At 40.7% G+C, this 19,342-nt stretch overlaps 1 protein-coding gene across 1 annotated transcript in view; it reads right to left on the minus strand.

Annotated features, from left to right (window-relative positions):
* The window catches only part of LOC124253472 (integrin alpha pat-2-like), a 111,405-nt gene that overhangs the window by 82,181 nt on the left and 9,882 nt on the right, over window positions 1–19,342 (minus strand). Inside the window, exons 2-3 of the mRNA XM_046687257.1 lie at window positions 13,781–13,902; window positions 12,716–12,828 (exon numbers count right to left, since the gene is read on the minus strand). Coding sequence (XP_046543213.1) covers window positions 12,716–12,828; window positions 13,781–13,902 — 235 coding nt within the window. The remainder of the gene's footprint in view (window positions 1–12,715; window positions 12,829–13,780; window positions 13,903–19,342) is intronic.

A 19,342-nucleotide genomic window follows, 5' to 3' on the forward strand; every position in this document is an offset into this window, starting at 1 on the left:
TATCTCGGTACACTGGTCACAATGAAATATGTATCTCGGTACACTGGTCACAATGAAATATGTATCTCGGTACACTGGTCACAATGAAATATGTATCTCAGTACACTGGTCGAGGAACAAGAGACAAAGCACTTTCACAAATTGTTACATCCATCACTTAAACTGACTTAACATTCAAATAATGTTTTCACACGATCATTATGCATTACTGATTGTAACAATAAATATATTAGAGTATAATTATATTCTATATTAAACAAATTGTCTGAAGGTATTCTTGTAACCAAGCTGAGATATTTTAGATTCTACTTGACTAAATGCAGGAAATGTGGCACTTCTGTTCATGAGTTGCAGTGACAATGCAGGCATCCTGCAGATACGGTTCTGGTCTTCTAGCAGGAACGTTTGCAGGTGCTCCTCACAAACAGATTTCAGGGACCATCTCAAAGATAATAAATCTTCATTATTATCCACCATATTCTATTCATTAGGCTGAGTTGTCCTAACATGAGCCTTCATCTCTGGGCTGTAATTGGTACATCTGGCCTCTAGGTCAGTTTTGCTTGTTAAAAAGATTTTCTTTTCCAAACCCTTCTTGTCACTAAACAAGATTTGCAAATGATTTGTTTAAGGAATCATCAGTAGGAGATAATTAACGAAACTGTGTGTTTTATTAACAAGAAGTCAAAGATTAGCTGTGTTTCAGATATTTGATTCTAAAAACCAAAGGGAAGGTTGTGATGACTTGTGCAGATTGTCAAATACCACTTTTTTAAAAACAGAAGCAACACTGACATGGTAAGAAGAGAAAAAGACTGCTAAAATATTGTAATTCTATTCTACATTTGTTGAATTTTGGGTAGCGAAAATATCATTTCAGAAACCAAACATTCTTGTTTGACAACCAGCAGACCATACTGTTAGTGAGGGACTTGGGTTTAGAAACCACTTTGACCAGTATTCCAGGTATACCTGCAGTGACACAGTATCTCACCCTATTGCGACCTCTAGTTGTACTTTCTTCCTACAACTATCTCTATATATGGAAACACCATCAAACCAGGAAACTGACCAACCAATCTACCCCAACACTGAACCCGATCTGACCAATCAGCTGCCTCAATGACCACCTGGCTGTGAAGATAACTGTCGTCTCTGAAGTTGCCGCTAGACTACCTCACAGCCGTACAGTGTTCACCAGCAGCAGGCCATCTGTCCATCATTGTCTGGACAGCCTAATGATAAAAGGGCTGCCTTCTTGACCGGTACTAATCCCTTTCAGCTTCAGTCTACAGTTGTCTTGTAACATTACTGCCTGTTGCACGGCAACAAAAATGAATCCTACAAAAGAATCTTCCTCTTCTAACTCTTTGAAATCCTTGTATATTCTAGTATAATGTTATTGCATGTTGCATAGCGGGGACAGATCAGTTCCTTGATGCTGCCAGTTGATTTTGTTGTCGTGTATTTGAATCTAATCTAGCCGCCTATTCTCATCCGATCCTCAACTCTAGCAACCTATTCTCATCCCCTCCTCAACTCTAGCAACCTCTCCCTCTATTTAGATTTAAATATAGAGGCTTGTAGATTCCTCACACACCTGAGGGTTCAGTTGTAGAATGACATTTATTTAACTTAAAATACATTTCAGTGACTTTATGTTAGTCCAGGCTTAGCATAGTCTGTGTGAAAGTAACTGAGTTACTACAATCATATTGCCCTGTTTAAGAAAGAACAGTCTTTCTCACAGTCCCTGACCGACATTATTTTCCCTACTGCCAAGCCCTCCCTGCAATGCTAAAGTCCTAAATGTGGCCAACCGAATGTCCACCACTGCCACTACCAGAATATTCCTCTACTGCCCCCTCCCTAAGTCCCATGCCCTCTCGTTCAGATCCAGATTTCTCTACCACACATCTCAATTTACCCCCAACCATCCCAACCACCCATCCCAACCACCGACCAAACATACTACTACCTACTATGATCCACCTCTAAAACCCCACCCTCACCTCCCCTCCCCACAGAACTCCCTGTGCTCCTCCCACTTACAACACAACCTCCACCCCCACCCCCCAACGCTCGCACCTTCACATGAGAGACCCTTAGACTAACAGCTAGTCACTGAAATGAACATTTTTTACAGAAAATAAAAGTTTTTACATTAAAATCATAAATACAATAAAAATGAGTCCAGAGACTTTCTTCATTTAGACTTGCCACATTTTCTAGACTTGCATGGGCTTTCTTGGATATAATTGCTTCAGGGTCTGTATGACAGACTTGAGAGACCCTCCAAACCAAAAGTTCTGGCCCTGCAATCAATCCCTCCCCAATAAGCCACCAGGTGCCCCTTCCTACCCCTCTATTGACCCCTGGAAATGCTGTGATGGTGTATACAAGGTCCCAAGGGAGGTAATTCAAGATCAAGATAGCGGCTGCTCTAACCATTTCCCAATGACTCCATGTTGACCTTGATTGTTGACCTTGATTTGCAGTGATCACTTTACAGCCAGAAAAAGGGGATCACATTAACTGATTGAGCCCCTCGACTGACCCCTACCACCGACCCCTACCATGGCGCGCTCCACACAGGGATCCCAAACCAGATTACCGATGACCCATGTGTTACTCGTTAAGAGATTAAACAGAACAGTAAAACTGCAATTCAGCAGATTACATGATCAGCCTAGAATGTAAAATATCAATGAAATGACAATATCTTCCTCTAATTACAGTCCCAGTCATGGCATAAAGGCTGATGATACAAGGTAACAATTCGAAACACTTCTGTAGATATACCATGTTTACCAATACACACTGTTTATTCAAATTTCATTTTTCTGATTTATCATTTTATCACTGGGACAAAATCTCGATGGCGATTTTCTGACAAATGTTCTATCCCAGTCCCAATATAACATGTTGACAGGTAAATATTTTCACAAAATATTCATGGAAACTTCTTAATGAATCAAATTATTATATGACGGCCTCCGTGGTGTAGTGGTTAGAGCACCCGCCCGGAGAGCGGAAGGTCACAGGTTTGATCCCTGACTGCGTAATACCAAAAAGATGTTAAAATATGGTACTTGTTGGTCCCTGCCTGGTGCTCAGCATTAATGGGTACAACAAGGACTGGTCGGCTCGGAGCCAGTATAATGTGTCTGAGTGGGGTATTCATGCTTCACTGCGGCATGGTATCTCAGTGGGCTAGCACTATAAAACCAGCTTAAGTCTGGGCTAGTACAAGCAGCTGCACATACACATACACACGCATGCACGTCGTCATATGAGCGAAATATTCTCAAGCACGACGTTAAACCCAGTTTCACCTCACCTCGCCTCAAATAATTATATACTACCTTGAACAGTGATAAGAACAAAATCTGTTAGTTAACTTTTTTAACTGTATACATCCTTTCATTAGGGTAGATACAAGACTTCACCAAATATATTTTGGGGTGAAAACATACTGAGATCTGCCCTGCGTGCAGGTCAGTGCAGTCTGTGTTGTACCAACATATACACAAGAAGGAACTGGTTGTAACCCTCCTGGTGCTTGGCATTAAGGAAATAAGACAAGGATTGGTTGCCTCCGAGTCAGTATCGTCTTAGAGTGGGAGAGTGGGCTTGTTAAACTGTGGTATGGTGTGTCAGTAGACTAGCACTATAAGCCAGCCGAAGTCCCCACTAAGCAGCCATGTTCGTGTTTATGTGCCCCGCTATATAAGTCAATAATCTCTATGTGACGTTATACCTCATATCACCTCACTTGTGCTGTAAAAGAGGTTTTCTCAGTAGGTGATGTAACTACCATTAAACTTCATTTACATGTTTATGACACAATATTACAGATATTCTTCATATCATGACATTTCTAGTCTCAGCAGGTGAATATGTTACACAGCCAGACCCAAGCCATGGCTGAATACAGGAAGTGCCAGCGCTGTGGCTGGTGATACACAGAACCAGATAACTCTGACATATCCTTCAGATGATTTTCTGGATGTCAACACTGAGATAATGGAACTGAAACTAGTCTGAATCAATGCCAAGGACACTTACTCAGAAATAACCTGAAAATACACATGGGATAAAACCCAGGACACCAATCTAGCTACACCAAGGTCACACATGGACACCTATCTAGCTACACCAAGGTCACACACGGACACCTATCTAGCTACACCAAGGTCACACATGGACACCTATCTAGCTACACCCAGGTCACACATGGACACCTATCTAGCTACACCACATGGACAGGCTACACCCAGGTCACACACATGGTCACACACCTATCTAGCTACACCCAGGTCACACATGGACACCTATCTAGCTACACCAAGGTCACACATGGACACCTATCTAGCTACACCAAGGTCACACATGGACACCTATCTAGCTACACCAAGGTCACACATGGACACCTATCTAGCTACACCCAGGTCACACATGGACACCTATCTAGCTACACCCAGGTCACACATGGACACCAGGTTACACATGGACACCTATCTAGCTACACCCAGGTTACACACACCTATCTAGCTACACCAAGGTCACACATGGACACCTATCTAGCTACACCAAGGTTACACATGGACACCTATCTAGCTACACCCAGGTTACACATGGACACCTATCTAGCTACACCCAGGTTACACATGGACACCTATCTAGCTACACCAAGGTCACACATGGACACCTATCTAGCTACACCCAGGTTACACATGGACACCTATCTAGCTACACCCACACCCAGGTTACACATGGACACCTATCTAGCTACACCAAGGTTACACATGGACACCTGTCTAGCTTACACATGGACACCTATCTAGCTACACCCAAGGACACCTATCTTACAGATGGACACCTATCTAGCTACACCAAGGTTACACATGGACACCTATCTAGCTGGACAGGTTACACATGGACACCTATCTAGCTACACCCAGGTTACACATGGACACCTATGGACACCTATCTAGCTACACCAAGGTTACACATGGACACCTATCTAGCTACACTCAGGTTACATATGGACACCTGTCTAGCTACACCCAGGTTACACATGGACACCTGTCTAGCTACACTCAGGTTCAGGTTACACATATGGACACCTGTCTAGCTACACCCAGGTCACACATGGACACCTATCTAGCTACACTCAGGTTACATATGGACACCTGTCTAGCTACACCCAGGTCACACATGGACACCTATCTAGCTATACCCAGGTTACACATGGACACCTATCTAGCTACAACCATGTTACACACGGACACCTATCTAGCTACACCAAGGTTACAGATGGACACCTATCTAGCTACACCCAGGTTACATATGGACACCTGTCTAGCTACACCCAGTTTACACATGGACACCTGTCTAGCTACACCCAGGTTACACATGGACACCTATCTAGCTACATCCAGGTTACAGATGGACACCTGTCTAGCTACACCCAGGTTACACATGGACACCTGTCTAGCTACACCCAGGTTACAAATGGACACCTATCTAGCTACACCTGGGTTACACATGGACAGACACCTATCTAGTTACACCCAGGATATACTCTGAACCAACATATATCCAGGGATATACAGTATATTCCACACAGGACATATATCCAGGGATATACAGTATATTCCACACAGGACATATATCCAGGGATATACAGGATATACTCTGACCAGGACATATATCCAGGGATATACAGTATATTCCACACAGGATATATATCCTGACCAGTAGTATATACAGTTTATTATCTGGCTCTGACATATGTGTGTTATATCCTGGCTTCCATGGTGCACTCGTCCCCCCTCCCCCTTCCCCCTTCCTGTGGGCTGCCACATGCTGTCAAGTATTTAGCTACAAATATAGCCACACTTCCCCCTGACTCAGGTCGATGCTTACACGACTGAAGCCATGTGCTTGTACCACCAACATATGCCCTCACAGTCTCTAACACCTTTCCACTACAGGTTATTTACAAGTTCACCAGTCAGTGTTAAAGATCCAATACTTAAGCAAGTTCTTCCAACATTTTACACAACAAATATTACAAACTAAAGTTTGTAGGAATGCTGAAACTGTTTCAGAAAGAAATCTTCCTTTTATTAACATCTGACTTCATATTATGTAACATTCCGATTGCCTAATGTATGTATGATAATTATGTATTGTTTTCTGTGAAACAGAGCCCCCTGGTGCTGCAGTAATATCCATGAATCGGTCTGACCTTGATTAAGTCGGATCTGGTTCAACTGCATTCCGAAGACCCAGTGGTCGTGATTACACACTGCAGTTCTAAGAACTGACCTTTCTGTGTTGTTTACAACAACTGGGTTTTATTTGACATTACCTACTTGTCAAGAATGCACTAAAGAGAGGGCTACATATCACCATGGTTACCAGTTCTGGTTCCCCTCGGACTTGAGTTCCTCTGCCATCAGCAGGGTGTAACGATATCTGATACCTGGTCTAGGAATAGTAGTCGGAGCCATCTTCCTCTCATGGTCATATAACACCTCTGCCACAATTTTAAAGTTACAGATAGAAGCAACACAGGCAAACATGCATATAGTCTCTCTTTACATTCAGAAACCTTACACCCACAACATGCACTCAAAGAGAGAGAGAGAGAGAGAGAGAGAGAGAGAGAGAGAGAGAGAGAGAGAGAGAGAGAGAGAGAGAGAGAGAGAGAGAGAGAGAGAGAGAGAGAGAGAGAGAGAGAGAGAGAGAGAGAGAGAGAGAGAGAGAGAGGAGGAGAGGAGAGGAGGGAGGGGAGGAGGGAGGGAGAGAGAGAGAGGAGAGAGAGAGAGAGGAAGGAGAGAGAGAGAGAGAGAGAGAGAGAGAGAGAGAGAGAGAGAGAGAGAGAGAGAGAGAGAGAGAGAGATACCTAATCACTTACATACCTACCTACCACACAATTAACTTGACATATATATCTCTTCCTGTTACATAAAACCCAACTATGAAGGAAACAGCGCAACTATAAGTGCAAAAAGATCTGGTGTAAAACATATCTGCAAGTTGTCCATGTTGACCTTGTTTTCCCCCTCCACCTCTTTCCTTGTATTAGAAACCAGAGATGACTATTTGCTCTGTGCACCAACTGGCTGAGATTCCTACTTGCTCTACACATATATACCTGGAATATTGCTGACTTTGTTTGTGTTACAACACACAGTGAACACAAACTTGCTAGAACTGCAACTCACTTCTAAACAAACAAAATGAACAAAATAAATATATAGGAAGTAAAGAACATTTATCATATTTCAAAATTGATCTTTGATGTTTTAAAAAAAATACACATATTTGTTCAACATATTTAAGAAATAAAAAAATACTTGAAATGTCAAAGTTTGAAAGTGACTCTCTAAATGCTGCATGCAGTTGAGGTGATCTGCCATGAGCGTGGTGTATATGTCAAAGGTACATACACAGGGAAGGTAATAGGCCATCGGGGCGTGATAACAGCCGTATCATAACAGCACCCAGACGGGGGACACATTATTACATACAGTTGCTTGTGGGGAAAGCATTAACACACTGCTTCACATGTCGTGCCATGTGTCGTATATATATATATACTGATATACAGTGGTATACCTTGTGTCATATATATACTGATATACAGTGGTATACCATGTGTCATATATACTGATATACTGATATACAGTGGTATACCTGATACAGTGGTGTGTCATATATATACTGATATACAGTGGTATACCTTGTGTCATATATATACTGATATACAGTGGTATACCTTGTGTCATATATATACTGATATACAGTGGTATACCTTGTGTCATATATATACTGATATACAGTGGTATACATATGTGTCTGATATATATATATACTGATATACAGTGGTATAAGCTATGTGTCATATGATATACAGTGGTATACCTTGTGTCATATATATACTGATATACAGTGGTATACAGTGGTATATATACTGATATACATTGTGGTATATATACTGATATACAGTGGTATACCATGTGTCATATATATACTGATATACAGTGGTATACCTTGTGTACCATGTATATATACTGATATACAGTGGTATACCTTGTGTCATATATATACTGATATACAGTGGTATACCATGTGTCATATATATACTGATATACAGTGGTATACCTTGTGTGGTATATATACTGATATACAGTGGTATACCTTGTGTGGTATATATACTGATATACAGTGGTATACCTTGTGTGATATCTTGTGTCATATATATACTGATATACAGTGGTATGTGTCTGATATACAGTGGTATACCTTAGGTATATATACTGATATACTGTGGTATATATACTGATACAGTGTATGTGGTATATATACTGATATACATATACCTGTGTGGTGGTATACCTTGTGTGTATATATACTGATATACCTTGTGTGGATATATACCATGTGTCATATATATACTGATATATACAGTGGTATACCTTGTGTCCTATACAGTGGTATACAGTATGTGGTATATATACTGATATACAGTGTGTGTCATATATATACTATATATACTGATATATACCTTTGTGTCATATATATACTGATATACAGTGGTATACCTTGTGTCATATATATACTGATATATACCATGTGGTACTGATATACGGTATAGTGGTATACTTATATGTGTCATATACCTATATATACCTTATGTCATATATATACTGATATACAGTGGTATACCTTGTGTCTATATATACTGATATACAGTGGTATACCTTGTGTCTCTTATACTGCGATACAGTGTTATACCTTGTGTCTCTTATACTGTGATACAGTGTTATACCACAGGTCTTATACTGCGATACAGTGTTATACCACAGGTCTTATACTGCGATACAGTGTTATACCACAGGTCTTATACTGTGATAGTGTCATACCATGAGTGTCTAATATACCGATGAAGTCATATAAGAGCTTCAAGCAGAACTTGGGTCCAGTGGATGAGCAGTGCTGACAGTGCTGATCACAGTCAACCATATTACACAGTGTTACACCAAATATTTGGTGAAAGTCTGGTGAAATGTGTCACATGTATATAACCTGTTCTATATATACTCTGTCATAGAATGTTACATCATGCTTATCTAATACACTGTAACACAATGTGATATCTACTGGTTCACAGTATCTTACATTATTTCTCATCTATTGTTATATATGCTCTCTCAAACACAGGTATACAATGTATTGGGGCCACTATACATATTACTAACGGTATGACACAGTAGCAATGGAGGGTAACAATGTGTAATCAGATCAGTGTTTTACTACAATCTGATCTCCGGGAATACAAAGTACAACAAACTGATGAAACAACAACATGATTACATCGTTCTGATCCTAGACTTGCACAAGTCTTTATGGTAATAATTAATAGTTTAAAAAAATAATTTCTATAAAATATAAATATTCCTCTAACAGACTGTCACCCTGTCTGCTTATCTAGACTTGCCTCTTTCCAGGACAGGCACCCTTGAAGAGCAACCTCCTCGTGGTGGGTGCTGGGTGACGCCAATGGCTCTTCACCCCCGTCCATGGCTCCTAGAATGGTGATCTACCTTCAGTTGTTGGCGATCTATAGCCCATTTTTATATTGTGTTGTCCCCTATAGTTAAAATGTTCTAGATTCAGTTACTAGTTTTACATTTATATCTGTGATATTCTAGTTGTTTTACTGTCCTTCGTCGGCAGTTTTTTATAACATACATATAATTCATTTCAATATCAAATGTTCTCATCACGATATGGCTGAAATATTGCTGATGTGACATTAAATATTCACTCACTCACTCACTCTTTCAAGGACAGAATTAGTATACATCCATGGGCTTAGCCCTCAGTACAGCCTTGGAGCAAGGCTATTGTGATCCCAACACTCCACACGATGTAACTGGACTGGATTCTTACACTCAGATATTTTACATTTGCTGAATTTTCTACAACAGTTATGACACTGGCCGTGATTTGGCCCTTGTTTTTGAGGCTAAAGACACATGGCAGCCCAGCGGACCTGCAATCGGAGATTCCTCATAGGGACAACTACACACAGATGTAACTGGAGTCAGTGCTCAACCAGTTTTCACAACCACGTTTAAACCAGAAGTAAAATCGGGAAGTTGTAGAACCCCACCCTGGCTACAGAAATAGAAGACGCCCTAGAGGATGACAGTGTACCGTATATCTTCTAAATAATGTCAACTTTAATACATAAATCTGGATTCTTTCCCTCTGTGAAAAATACTCAACTTCCAATTTTCCACCCAACAAAACAATCAACATTGTAAGGTGTTATCAAAAATAAATATTGTTAACTTTATGAATACTTTTGCATATTTTATCAATCTGACCAAGTCTCTAAAATAAGTCCAGTGATCACAAGAAATCAATTGAGTGTAGAAAAAGGTCCGGTTGTTGACAACACGGGTCAGTTATGTGGACGAATTAGTTGAAGAGACATAGTCACTAGCCGGGTTTATCAGCTGAAGAAAACGGGACTGCTTTTATCAATAGTACAGTCACAATACTACAGTAAACACTTCAGTGACTTACACAGATCAAAGTCAACCATGGGTTGTCTCGTCATATTACACAGATCAAAGTCAACCATGGGTTGTCTCATCATATTACACAGATCAAAGTCAACCATGGGTTGTCTCGTCATATATTACACAGATCAAAGTCAACCATGGGTTGTCTCGTCATATAACACAGATAACACAGATCAAAGTCAACCGTGGGTTGGTCATATTACACAGATCAAAGTCAACCATGGGTTGTCTCACATATTACACAGATCAAAGTCAACCATGGGTTGTCTCGTCATATAACACAGATCAAAGTCAACCATGGGTTGTCTCGTCATATAACACAGATCAAAGTCAACCATGGGTTGTCTAGTCATATAACACAGATCAAAGTCAACCATGGGTTGTCAACCGTCATATAACACAGATCAAAGTCAACCATGGGTTGGGTTGTCTCAACCATGGGTTGTCTCGTCATATATTACACAGATCAAAGTCAACCATGGGTTGTGTCGTCATATAACACACAGATCAAAGTCAACCATGGGTTGTTGTCTCAAAGTCAACCATATAACACAGATCAAAGTCAACCATGGGTTGTCTCGTCATATAACACAGATCAAAGTCAACCATGGGTTGTCTCGTCATATAACACAGATCAAAGTCAACCATGGGTTGTCTCGTCATATAACACAGATCAAAGTCAACCATGGGTTGTCTCGTCATATAACACAGATCAAAGTCAACCATGGGTTGTCATATAACACAGATCAAAAGTCAACCATGGGTTGTCTCGTCATATAACACAGATCAAAGTCAACCATGGGTTGTCTCGTCATATAACACAGATCAAAGTCAACCATGGGTTGTCTCGTCATATAACACAGATCAAAGTCAACCATGGGTTGTCTCGTCATATAACACAGATCAAAGTCAACCATGGGTTGTCTCGTCATATAACACAGATCAAAGTCAACCATGGGTTGTCTAACACAGATCAAAGTCATATCAAGTCCATATAACACAGATCAAAGTCAACCATGGGTTGTCTCGTCATATAACACAAATCAATGCAGTGATATGTTACTGCCTGCATGTAAACAATGTGTAACTCATTAACAAGACATGCAATTAACTTCAGTCCATGGAAGCACCAAGACGACCTGAAGGTGCTGTGTTTTACACAGGTCCGTTTACAAGAATGTGTACGGTACTGGAGACAAGAGGTCCACACTCAATCCAGGACGTACAGAACCTGGTGACTCAAGTCATGCTGTAGATATGTTATATATTTGGGTAGTAATATTCTCTATGGAAGCCAGGGAGGAGGTCCTGCCCAGCCCAATGTATGTAAACACATTAAATCCAGTTTTCAGACAGCGGAGCTGCTATATTAGTATTACCTCCCCTTGGGATCGGCGGACAATAATTTGGTTCAACCCAGAACGCAATCTGACATTCAGACACAGTAGCTCCAGGGACCAGTCATTTGTGACAAGGGTCAGGGAGGGGCAATTGATTTTTTTATCCAAGAGTATAGGTAGTAAAACATAACATCCTCCATGAAGGTATGTTATTTTGTTAAGAGCCCTAAACATTCAAAGAAAAGTTTTTTCTTAATAATTCCAGGCAGATATCCTCAGCTGTCATGATAACAGTAATTGCCTGCCACTTTGTGGTTTACTTGAGATGTTGTAGCGCACTTCCTTCACAGACAACATAATTTTTAAAATGTAGTTATTAATTTTTTTTAACAAGATGTGTATTTTTCTTTGGTGAAAGCAGAAGGTCAGGGTGAGACAATTTTACATCAGATACCATGATTCCTGATGCAGGAAAACCTGAGCAAGTAAATTGAGTTCACCCACGCTTTGAACAGATATATTCCAGTGTGTCAGCTTGCAGGGGGAGGAGAGCTTAAAGTAATGCTCTTTCGGCTCCCTACATTCTGCCTTGACTCGTTCAAATTCTGTTTAGCTCCTTCAAGAAAGTGTTATGGAGCCATGTGGCTCATTACGTGAAAGGTTTCAGGTCTAATGTCTGAAACAATGTCCACAAGGGATGTAAGAAATCTGAAAGATAACAACTCAACAAGTAAACTTTCCCTGAAACAGAAACTGAGGACTTACCACAATGACTCCATTCCGTCCAGAACTTTGTACAGTGGCCCCAAACCATTGGTTAGATTTGTCGTCTATTTCTCTATAGTCATTGATTCTAGCTACATATTTTAAATTATTTCCTGAAAAAACAAACAGAAAAATCTCATAATGAAAGAAGTGTAATTTATAACATAACTTGAATCAAACTTGGGCAATGTCTCTGAATGGTTTTCGAAAACCTACAGAAACAGAAGAGTACATTATAAGACAGGATGCCATAGAATTCCAATCTGTAAAATATTTGTTACTTTCTGCAAAATTGATAGGATTTTTATTGTTCCTATTTCCTTAAATTCAGACATATTATAACATTACCTCAATGCAATAACGAAAAACTAAGCATTAAACCCTCTCCCTGTTTACTGGACTTGCTATCAGAGCAGTGCATGAGGCGCCTCTGTCAATCCATAACTCTGGTTACAATTACCATGACAAGAACTGGGAAAGTTACTCATCCACATTAGGGAATTTAACTGACACTGACAGCAGACACAGGGACACGGAGTATAAGCAGGTCTATCTAAATCCCTGCATACAAATGAATCATAAAACAGCCTAGCTAGGTTATTCTTGGGTCGCAGATATTCTTGGGGCATATACCTAGATACAGGACACAAATATCATATCATCAGGAATGATAAGAAATAATTGTTTATGCTTTCTTAAAGCAAAAATTAAAAGTTCAACATATCCATAATCTACATGAAACACATCATTTAAACTTAAAGTCCATTTCTGCAATATTTCATGAAGGTATATTCATACAACAAGATCGTAAATTGATGTCGCCCACTTGCACAAAGCAAGCTTAGAGCTACAACTATCATAGGTCTATGTTAAGGTATGGGAGTTATGATGACCTTTGTGCTAACATTACTTTGTACACCCTGGGTTCACATGCGTAAAGACGTCTTAGAGATACGAATATCGTAAGTGTATGTTAAAGTAAGGCATTGTGATCATCGTAAGACAAAGAATGCTTCATGCATGTGGACCCGGGTGTAATGATCGGTGTATAATACACAGACTTACCACTTTCATCAAAAGGAATTTCCCGACAATAATTTGTCGTATTGATGGTACACCTGTAAACAGCACCACCCTTTACTATTCCTGGCTGTGAAGTCTGGGCCTTGGGTGCTCCTATAAGTAGCCTGAAACAGAAGAACAGAGTTCAGTATGACACGCTTACACAACAGAGTTACTGTCTTGTACAAAACATGGGTACTATAGCAAAACAGTAGCCTACTGAGCTGCCTACTCCATCACAACAGTGGCCTACTGAGCTGCCTACTCCATCACAACAGTGGCCTACTGAGCTGCCTACTCCATAGAACAGTGGCCTACTGAGCTGCCTACTTCAACATAACAGTGGCCTACTCCATCATAACAGTGCTCTACTGAGCTGCCTACTCCATAGAACAGTGGCCTACTGAGCTGCTAACCCCAACACAAGTGGCCTACAGAGCTGCCTACTCCATCACAACAGTGCCCTACTGAGCTACCTACTCCATAGAACAGTGGGCTACTGAGCTGCTAACCCCAACACAACAGTGGCCTACTGAGCTGCCTACTCAAACACAACAGTGCTCTACTGAGCTCCCTACCCCAACACAACAGTGGCCTACTGAACTCCATACACCAACATAACAGTGGCCTCAATTAACAGTGTTACTCAATTGAACAGTGGTCTACTAAGCTGCCTACTGAGTTCCCTACTCCAACACAACAGTGGCCTACTGAGCTCCCTACTCCAACACAACAGTGGCCTACTGAGCTGCCTACTCCATCACAACAGTGCCCTACTGAGCTACCTACTCCATAGAACAGTGGGCTACTGAGCTGCTAACCCCAACACAACAGTGGCCTACTGAGCTGCCTACTCAAACACAACAGTGCTCTACTGAGCTCCCTACCCCAACACAACAGTGGCCTACTGAACTCCATACACCAACATAACAGTGGCCTCAACTAACAGTGTTACTCAATTGAACAGTGGTCTACTAAGCTGCCTACTGAGTTCCCTACTCCAACACAACAGTGGCCTACTGAGCTCCCTACTCCAACACAACAGTGGCCTACTGAGCAGCCTACTCCAACACAACAGTGGCCTACTGAGCTCCCTACTCCAACACAACAGTGGCCTACTGAGCTCCCTACTCTAGCACAACAGTGGCCTACTGAGCTGCCTACTACATTGTACAGTGGCCTACTGAGCAGCCTACTCCAACACAACAGTGGCCTACTGAGCTCCCTACCCTAGCACAACAGTGGCCTACTGAGCTCCCTACTCCAACACAACTGTGGCCTACTGAGCTCCCTACTCCAACACAACAGTGACCTACTGAGCTCCCTACTCTAGCACATCTGTGGCCTACTGAGCTCCCTACTCCAACACAACTGTGGCCTACTGAGCTCCCTACTCCAACACAACTGTGGCCTACTGAGCTCCCTACTCTAGCACAACTGTGGCCTACTGAGCTCCCTACTCTAGCACAACAGGGGCTTCCTGAGCTGCCTACTACATTGTACAGTGGCCTACTGAGCAGCCTACTCCAACACAACAGTGGCCTACTGAGCGACCTACTCCAACACAACAGTCACTTACAAGAGTCACAGTTCCCTATTTTACCCAGACTTGTATTCCCATACTTGACTTAATATTGGTGAATTACAGCATGTGACTTACTATTGGTTGATAACAGTGTGTGACCTATTATTGATGGATTACAGTGTGTGACCTATTATTGATGGATTACAGTGTGTGACCTGTTATTGATGGATTACAGTGTGTGACCTATTATTGATGGATTACAGTGTGTGACCTGTTATTGATGAATTACAGTGTGTGACCTATTATTGATGGAATACAGTGTGTGACCTATTATTGATGGATTACAGTGTGTGACCTATTATTGATGGATTACAGTGTGTGACCTGTTATTGATGGATTACAGTGTGTGACCTATTATTGATGGATTACAGTGTGTGACCTAATATTGATGGATTACAGTGTGTGATCTAATATTGATGGATTACAGTGTGTGACTTACTATTGGTTGGTTACAATGTGTGACATAATATTAGTTGGTTACAGTGTGTGACTTACTGGTGGTTGATTAAAGTGTGTGACTTACTCTTGGTTGGTTACAGTGTGTGACTTAATATTAGTTGATTACAGTGTGTGACTTACTCCTGGTTCATTACAGTGTGTGACTCAATGTTAGTTGGTTAAAGTGTGTGACATACTCTTGGTTGGTTAAAATGTGTGACTTACTCGTGATTGGTTAAAGTGTGTGACTTACTATTGGTTGGTTACAGAGTGTGACTTACTATTGGTTGATTACAGTGTGTGAATTACTATTGGTTGGTTACAGTGTGTGACTTACTATTGGTTGGTTACAGTGTGTGACTGACTCTTCGTTGGTTACAGTGTGTGACTTACTATTGGTTGGTTACAGTGTGTGACTTACTCTTGGTTGGTTACAGTGTGTGACTTACTATTGGTTGATTACAGTGTGTGGCTTTATATTAGTTGGTTACAGTGTGTGACTTACTATTGGTTGATTACAGTGTGTGACATACTCTTGGTTGGTTACAGTGTGTGACTTACTATTGGTTGGTTACAGTGTGACTTACTATTGGTTGGTTACAGTGTGTGACTTACTGTTGGTTGATTACAGTGTGTGACATACTCTTGGTTGATTACAGTGTGTGACTTACTCTTGGTTGGTTACAGTGTGTGATTTACTCTTGGTTGGTTACAGTGTGTGACTTACTATTGGTTGGTTACAGTGTGTGACTTACTATTGGTTGGTTACAGTGTGTGACTTACTGGTGGTTGGTTACAGTGTGTGACTTACTATTGGTTGGTTACAGTGTGTGACTTACTCTTGGTTGATTACAGTGTGTGACTTACTATTGGTTGGTTACAGTGTGTGACTTACTCTTGGTTGGTTACAGTGTGTGACTTACTCTTGGTTGATTACAGTGTGTGACTTACTGGTGGTTGGTTACAGTGTGTGACTTACTATTGGTTGGTTACAGTGTGTGACTTACTCTTGGTTGATTACAGTGTGTGACTTACTCTTGGTTGGTTACAGTGTGTGACTTACTACTGGTTGGTTACAGTGTGTGACTTACTATTGGTTGGTTACAGTGTGTGACATACTCTTGGTTGATTACAGTGTGTGACTTACTATTGGTTGGTTACAGTGTGTGACTTACTGGTGGTTGATTACAGTGTGTGACTTACTTTTGGTTGATGACAGTGTGTGACTTACTGTTGGTTGATTACAGTGTGTGACTTACTATTGGTTGGTTACAGTGTGTGACTTACTATTGGTTGATTACAGTGTGTGACTTACTGTTGGTTGATTACAGTGTGTGACTTACTCTTGGTTGGTTACAGTGTGTGACTTACTATTGGTTGGTTACAGTGTGTGACTTACTATTGGTTGGTTACAGTGTGTGACTTACTGTTGGTTGATTACAGTGTGTGACTTACTATTGGTTGATTACAGTGTGTGACTTACTGTTGGTTGATTACAGTGTGTGACTTACTCTTCTTGGTTGGTTACAGTGTGTGACTTACTCTTGGTTGAATTACAAGTGTGACTTATTGGTTGATTACAGTGTGTGACTTACTATTGGTTGGTTACAGTGTGTGACTTACTGGTTGGTTGACTTTCTGGTGGTTGGTTACAGTGTGTGACTTACTCTTGGTTGGTTACAGAGTGTGACTTACTATTGGTTGATTACAGTGTGTGACTTACTATTGGTTGGTTACAGTGTGTGACTTACTGGTGGTTGATTACAGTGTGTGACTTACTATTGGTTGATGACAGTGTGTGACTTACTGTTGGTTGATTACAGTGTGTGACTTACTCTTGGTTGGTTACAGTGTGTGACTTACTATTGGTTGATTACAGTGTGTGACTTGCTGGTGGTTGATTACAGTGTGTGACTTACTCTTGGTTGATTACTGAGGATATACATATCATATCAGCCTTACATTACGAATTACCTGCAAGAAACAAGGAGCAAAACCTGTTCTCATATTTAAAGTCATTCTTTGTATTCCTGTTCTACAGGGTTCTGCCAGCCAACAGGGCTGAAGTTCTCACATACATTGGGTAACATTGAAAAAATCACTACTCACATACATTGGGTAACAATGAAAAAATCACTACTCACATACATTGGGTAACATTGAAAAAATCACTACTCACATACATTGGGTAACATTGACAAAATCACTACTCACATACATTGGGTAACATTGAAAAATCACTACTCACATACATTGGGTAACATTGACAAAATCACTACTCACATACATTGGGTAACATTGAAAAATCACTACTCACATACATTGGGTAACATTGAAAAATCACTACTCACATACATTGGGTAACATTGAAAAATCACTACTCACATACATTGGGTAACATTGAAAAATCACTACTCACATACATTGGGTAACATTGAAAAATCACTACTCACATACAAATTATGAACTAGTTGGATTTAAATCACATTTAACACCAGTTTGTTAATCGGCTTTAACTTTCAGCATACTAGAGTACACTTTGTTGACTTTCTGCTCAGTCCTAAACCTGTCAAATCTTGTGAAAACATTCCAACAACCACACATCGCTCCCTTCAGAAAACAGGAGGTCATTGTTCCAGTTCTGGATTGTACAAGATCCAGACTTTGGTCAATCATTCACACATTTTGTACACCCTGCATACACAAACCCCACGGAATCCCACGTGTAATTAGGTGCATGTCAGGCCATGCATAAACGAGCCAACATCGCAAACAAACCTTCCACAGTCCCACTGTTTTCACATGTGCTTTACAGCCAATAAATTAGTGGCTGCACAACGCTTAGAGAAATATTACGAGGGTTGGGTCTTGAAGGGCTTCCTAGACCAAACCTTTTCCTTTATTTAAAACCTTTTGTTTTATGTTCCCTTATCAATCAGCTTCACCCTGCTCTTTCTTGATTGTTGTTTTAAAATTATTTCCGAAACGTTTCCGACTTGATTAAAGTAGGTCGTCTAAGTGTGTAGCCATGATAACACGGGGTGCACTAGCCTTGCAGTGAAAACCACTTTGAACATGCACAATAATAACCTCGATCTCAGGGCCCGTTTCACATTAATGTGCAATTTTAGAAAAGTCATTGTTTATTCTTCCCTTCATTACTAGAGGGTGGTGGGGTCCGCCCGTCACGCTGAAGACCCGGGTTCGATTCCCCACATGGATATGTGTGCAGCCCACTTTTACATACCTTAAAATCAATAAATGATTTGTTTCATTGATATTTTAACTTCATTAACACAGTATTCCGTGATATATATATTTTACTTGGAAATGATGTGGTATTTTGTAACATTCAACTGAATTGACATCCGTTATAAAATTACCATATCGCAGTTGTTGTGAATGAGCCCAGTCATTACAAAGACTTGAAGCATATGCATTCCAGTTGATAATGGTTATCAGGAAATAGCAGGTGCGTGCCGTAAATACGGATATAACAGGCCCTTTCACCACATCCAATTAAACGTGTCTGTAACGCTCGG

Source organism: Haliotis rubra, unplaced genomic scaffold, assembly GCF_003918875.1.
Source record: "Haliotis rubra isolate DU_JTF1 unplaced genomic scaffold, ASM391887v1 Scf541, whole genome shotgun sequence".
NCBI lineage: Eukaryota > Metazoa > Mollusca > Gastropoda > Lepetellida > Haliotidae > Haliotis > Haliotis rubra.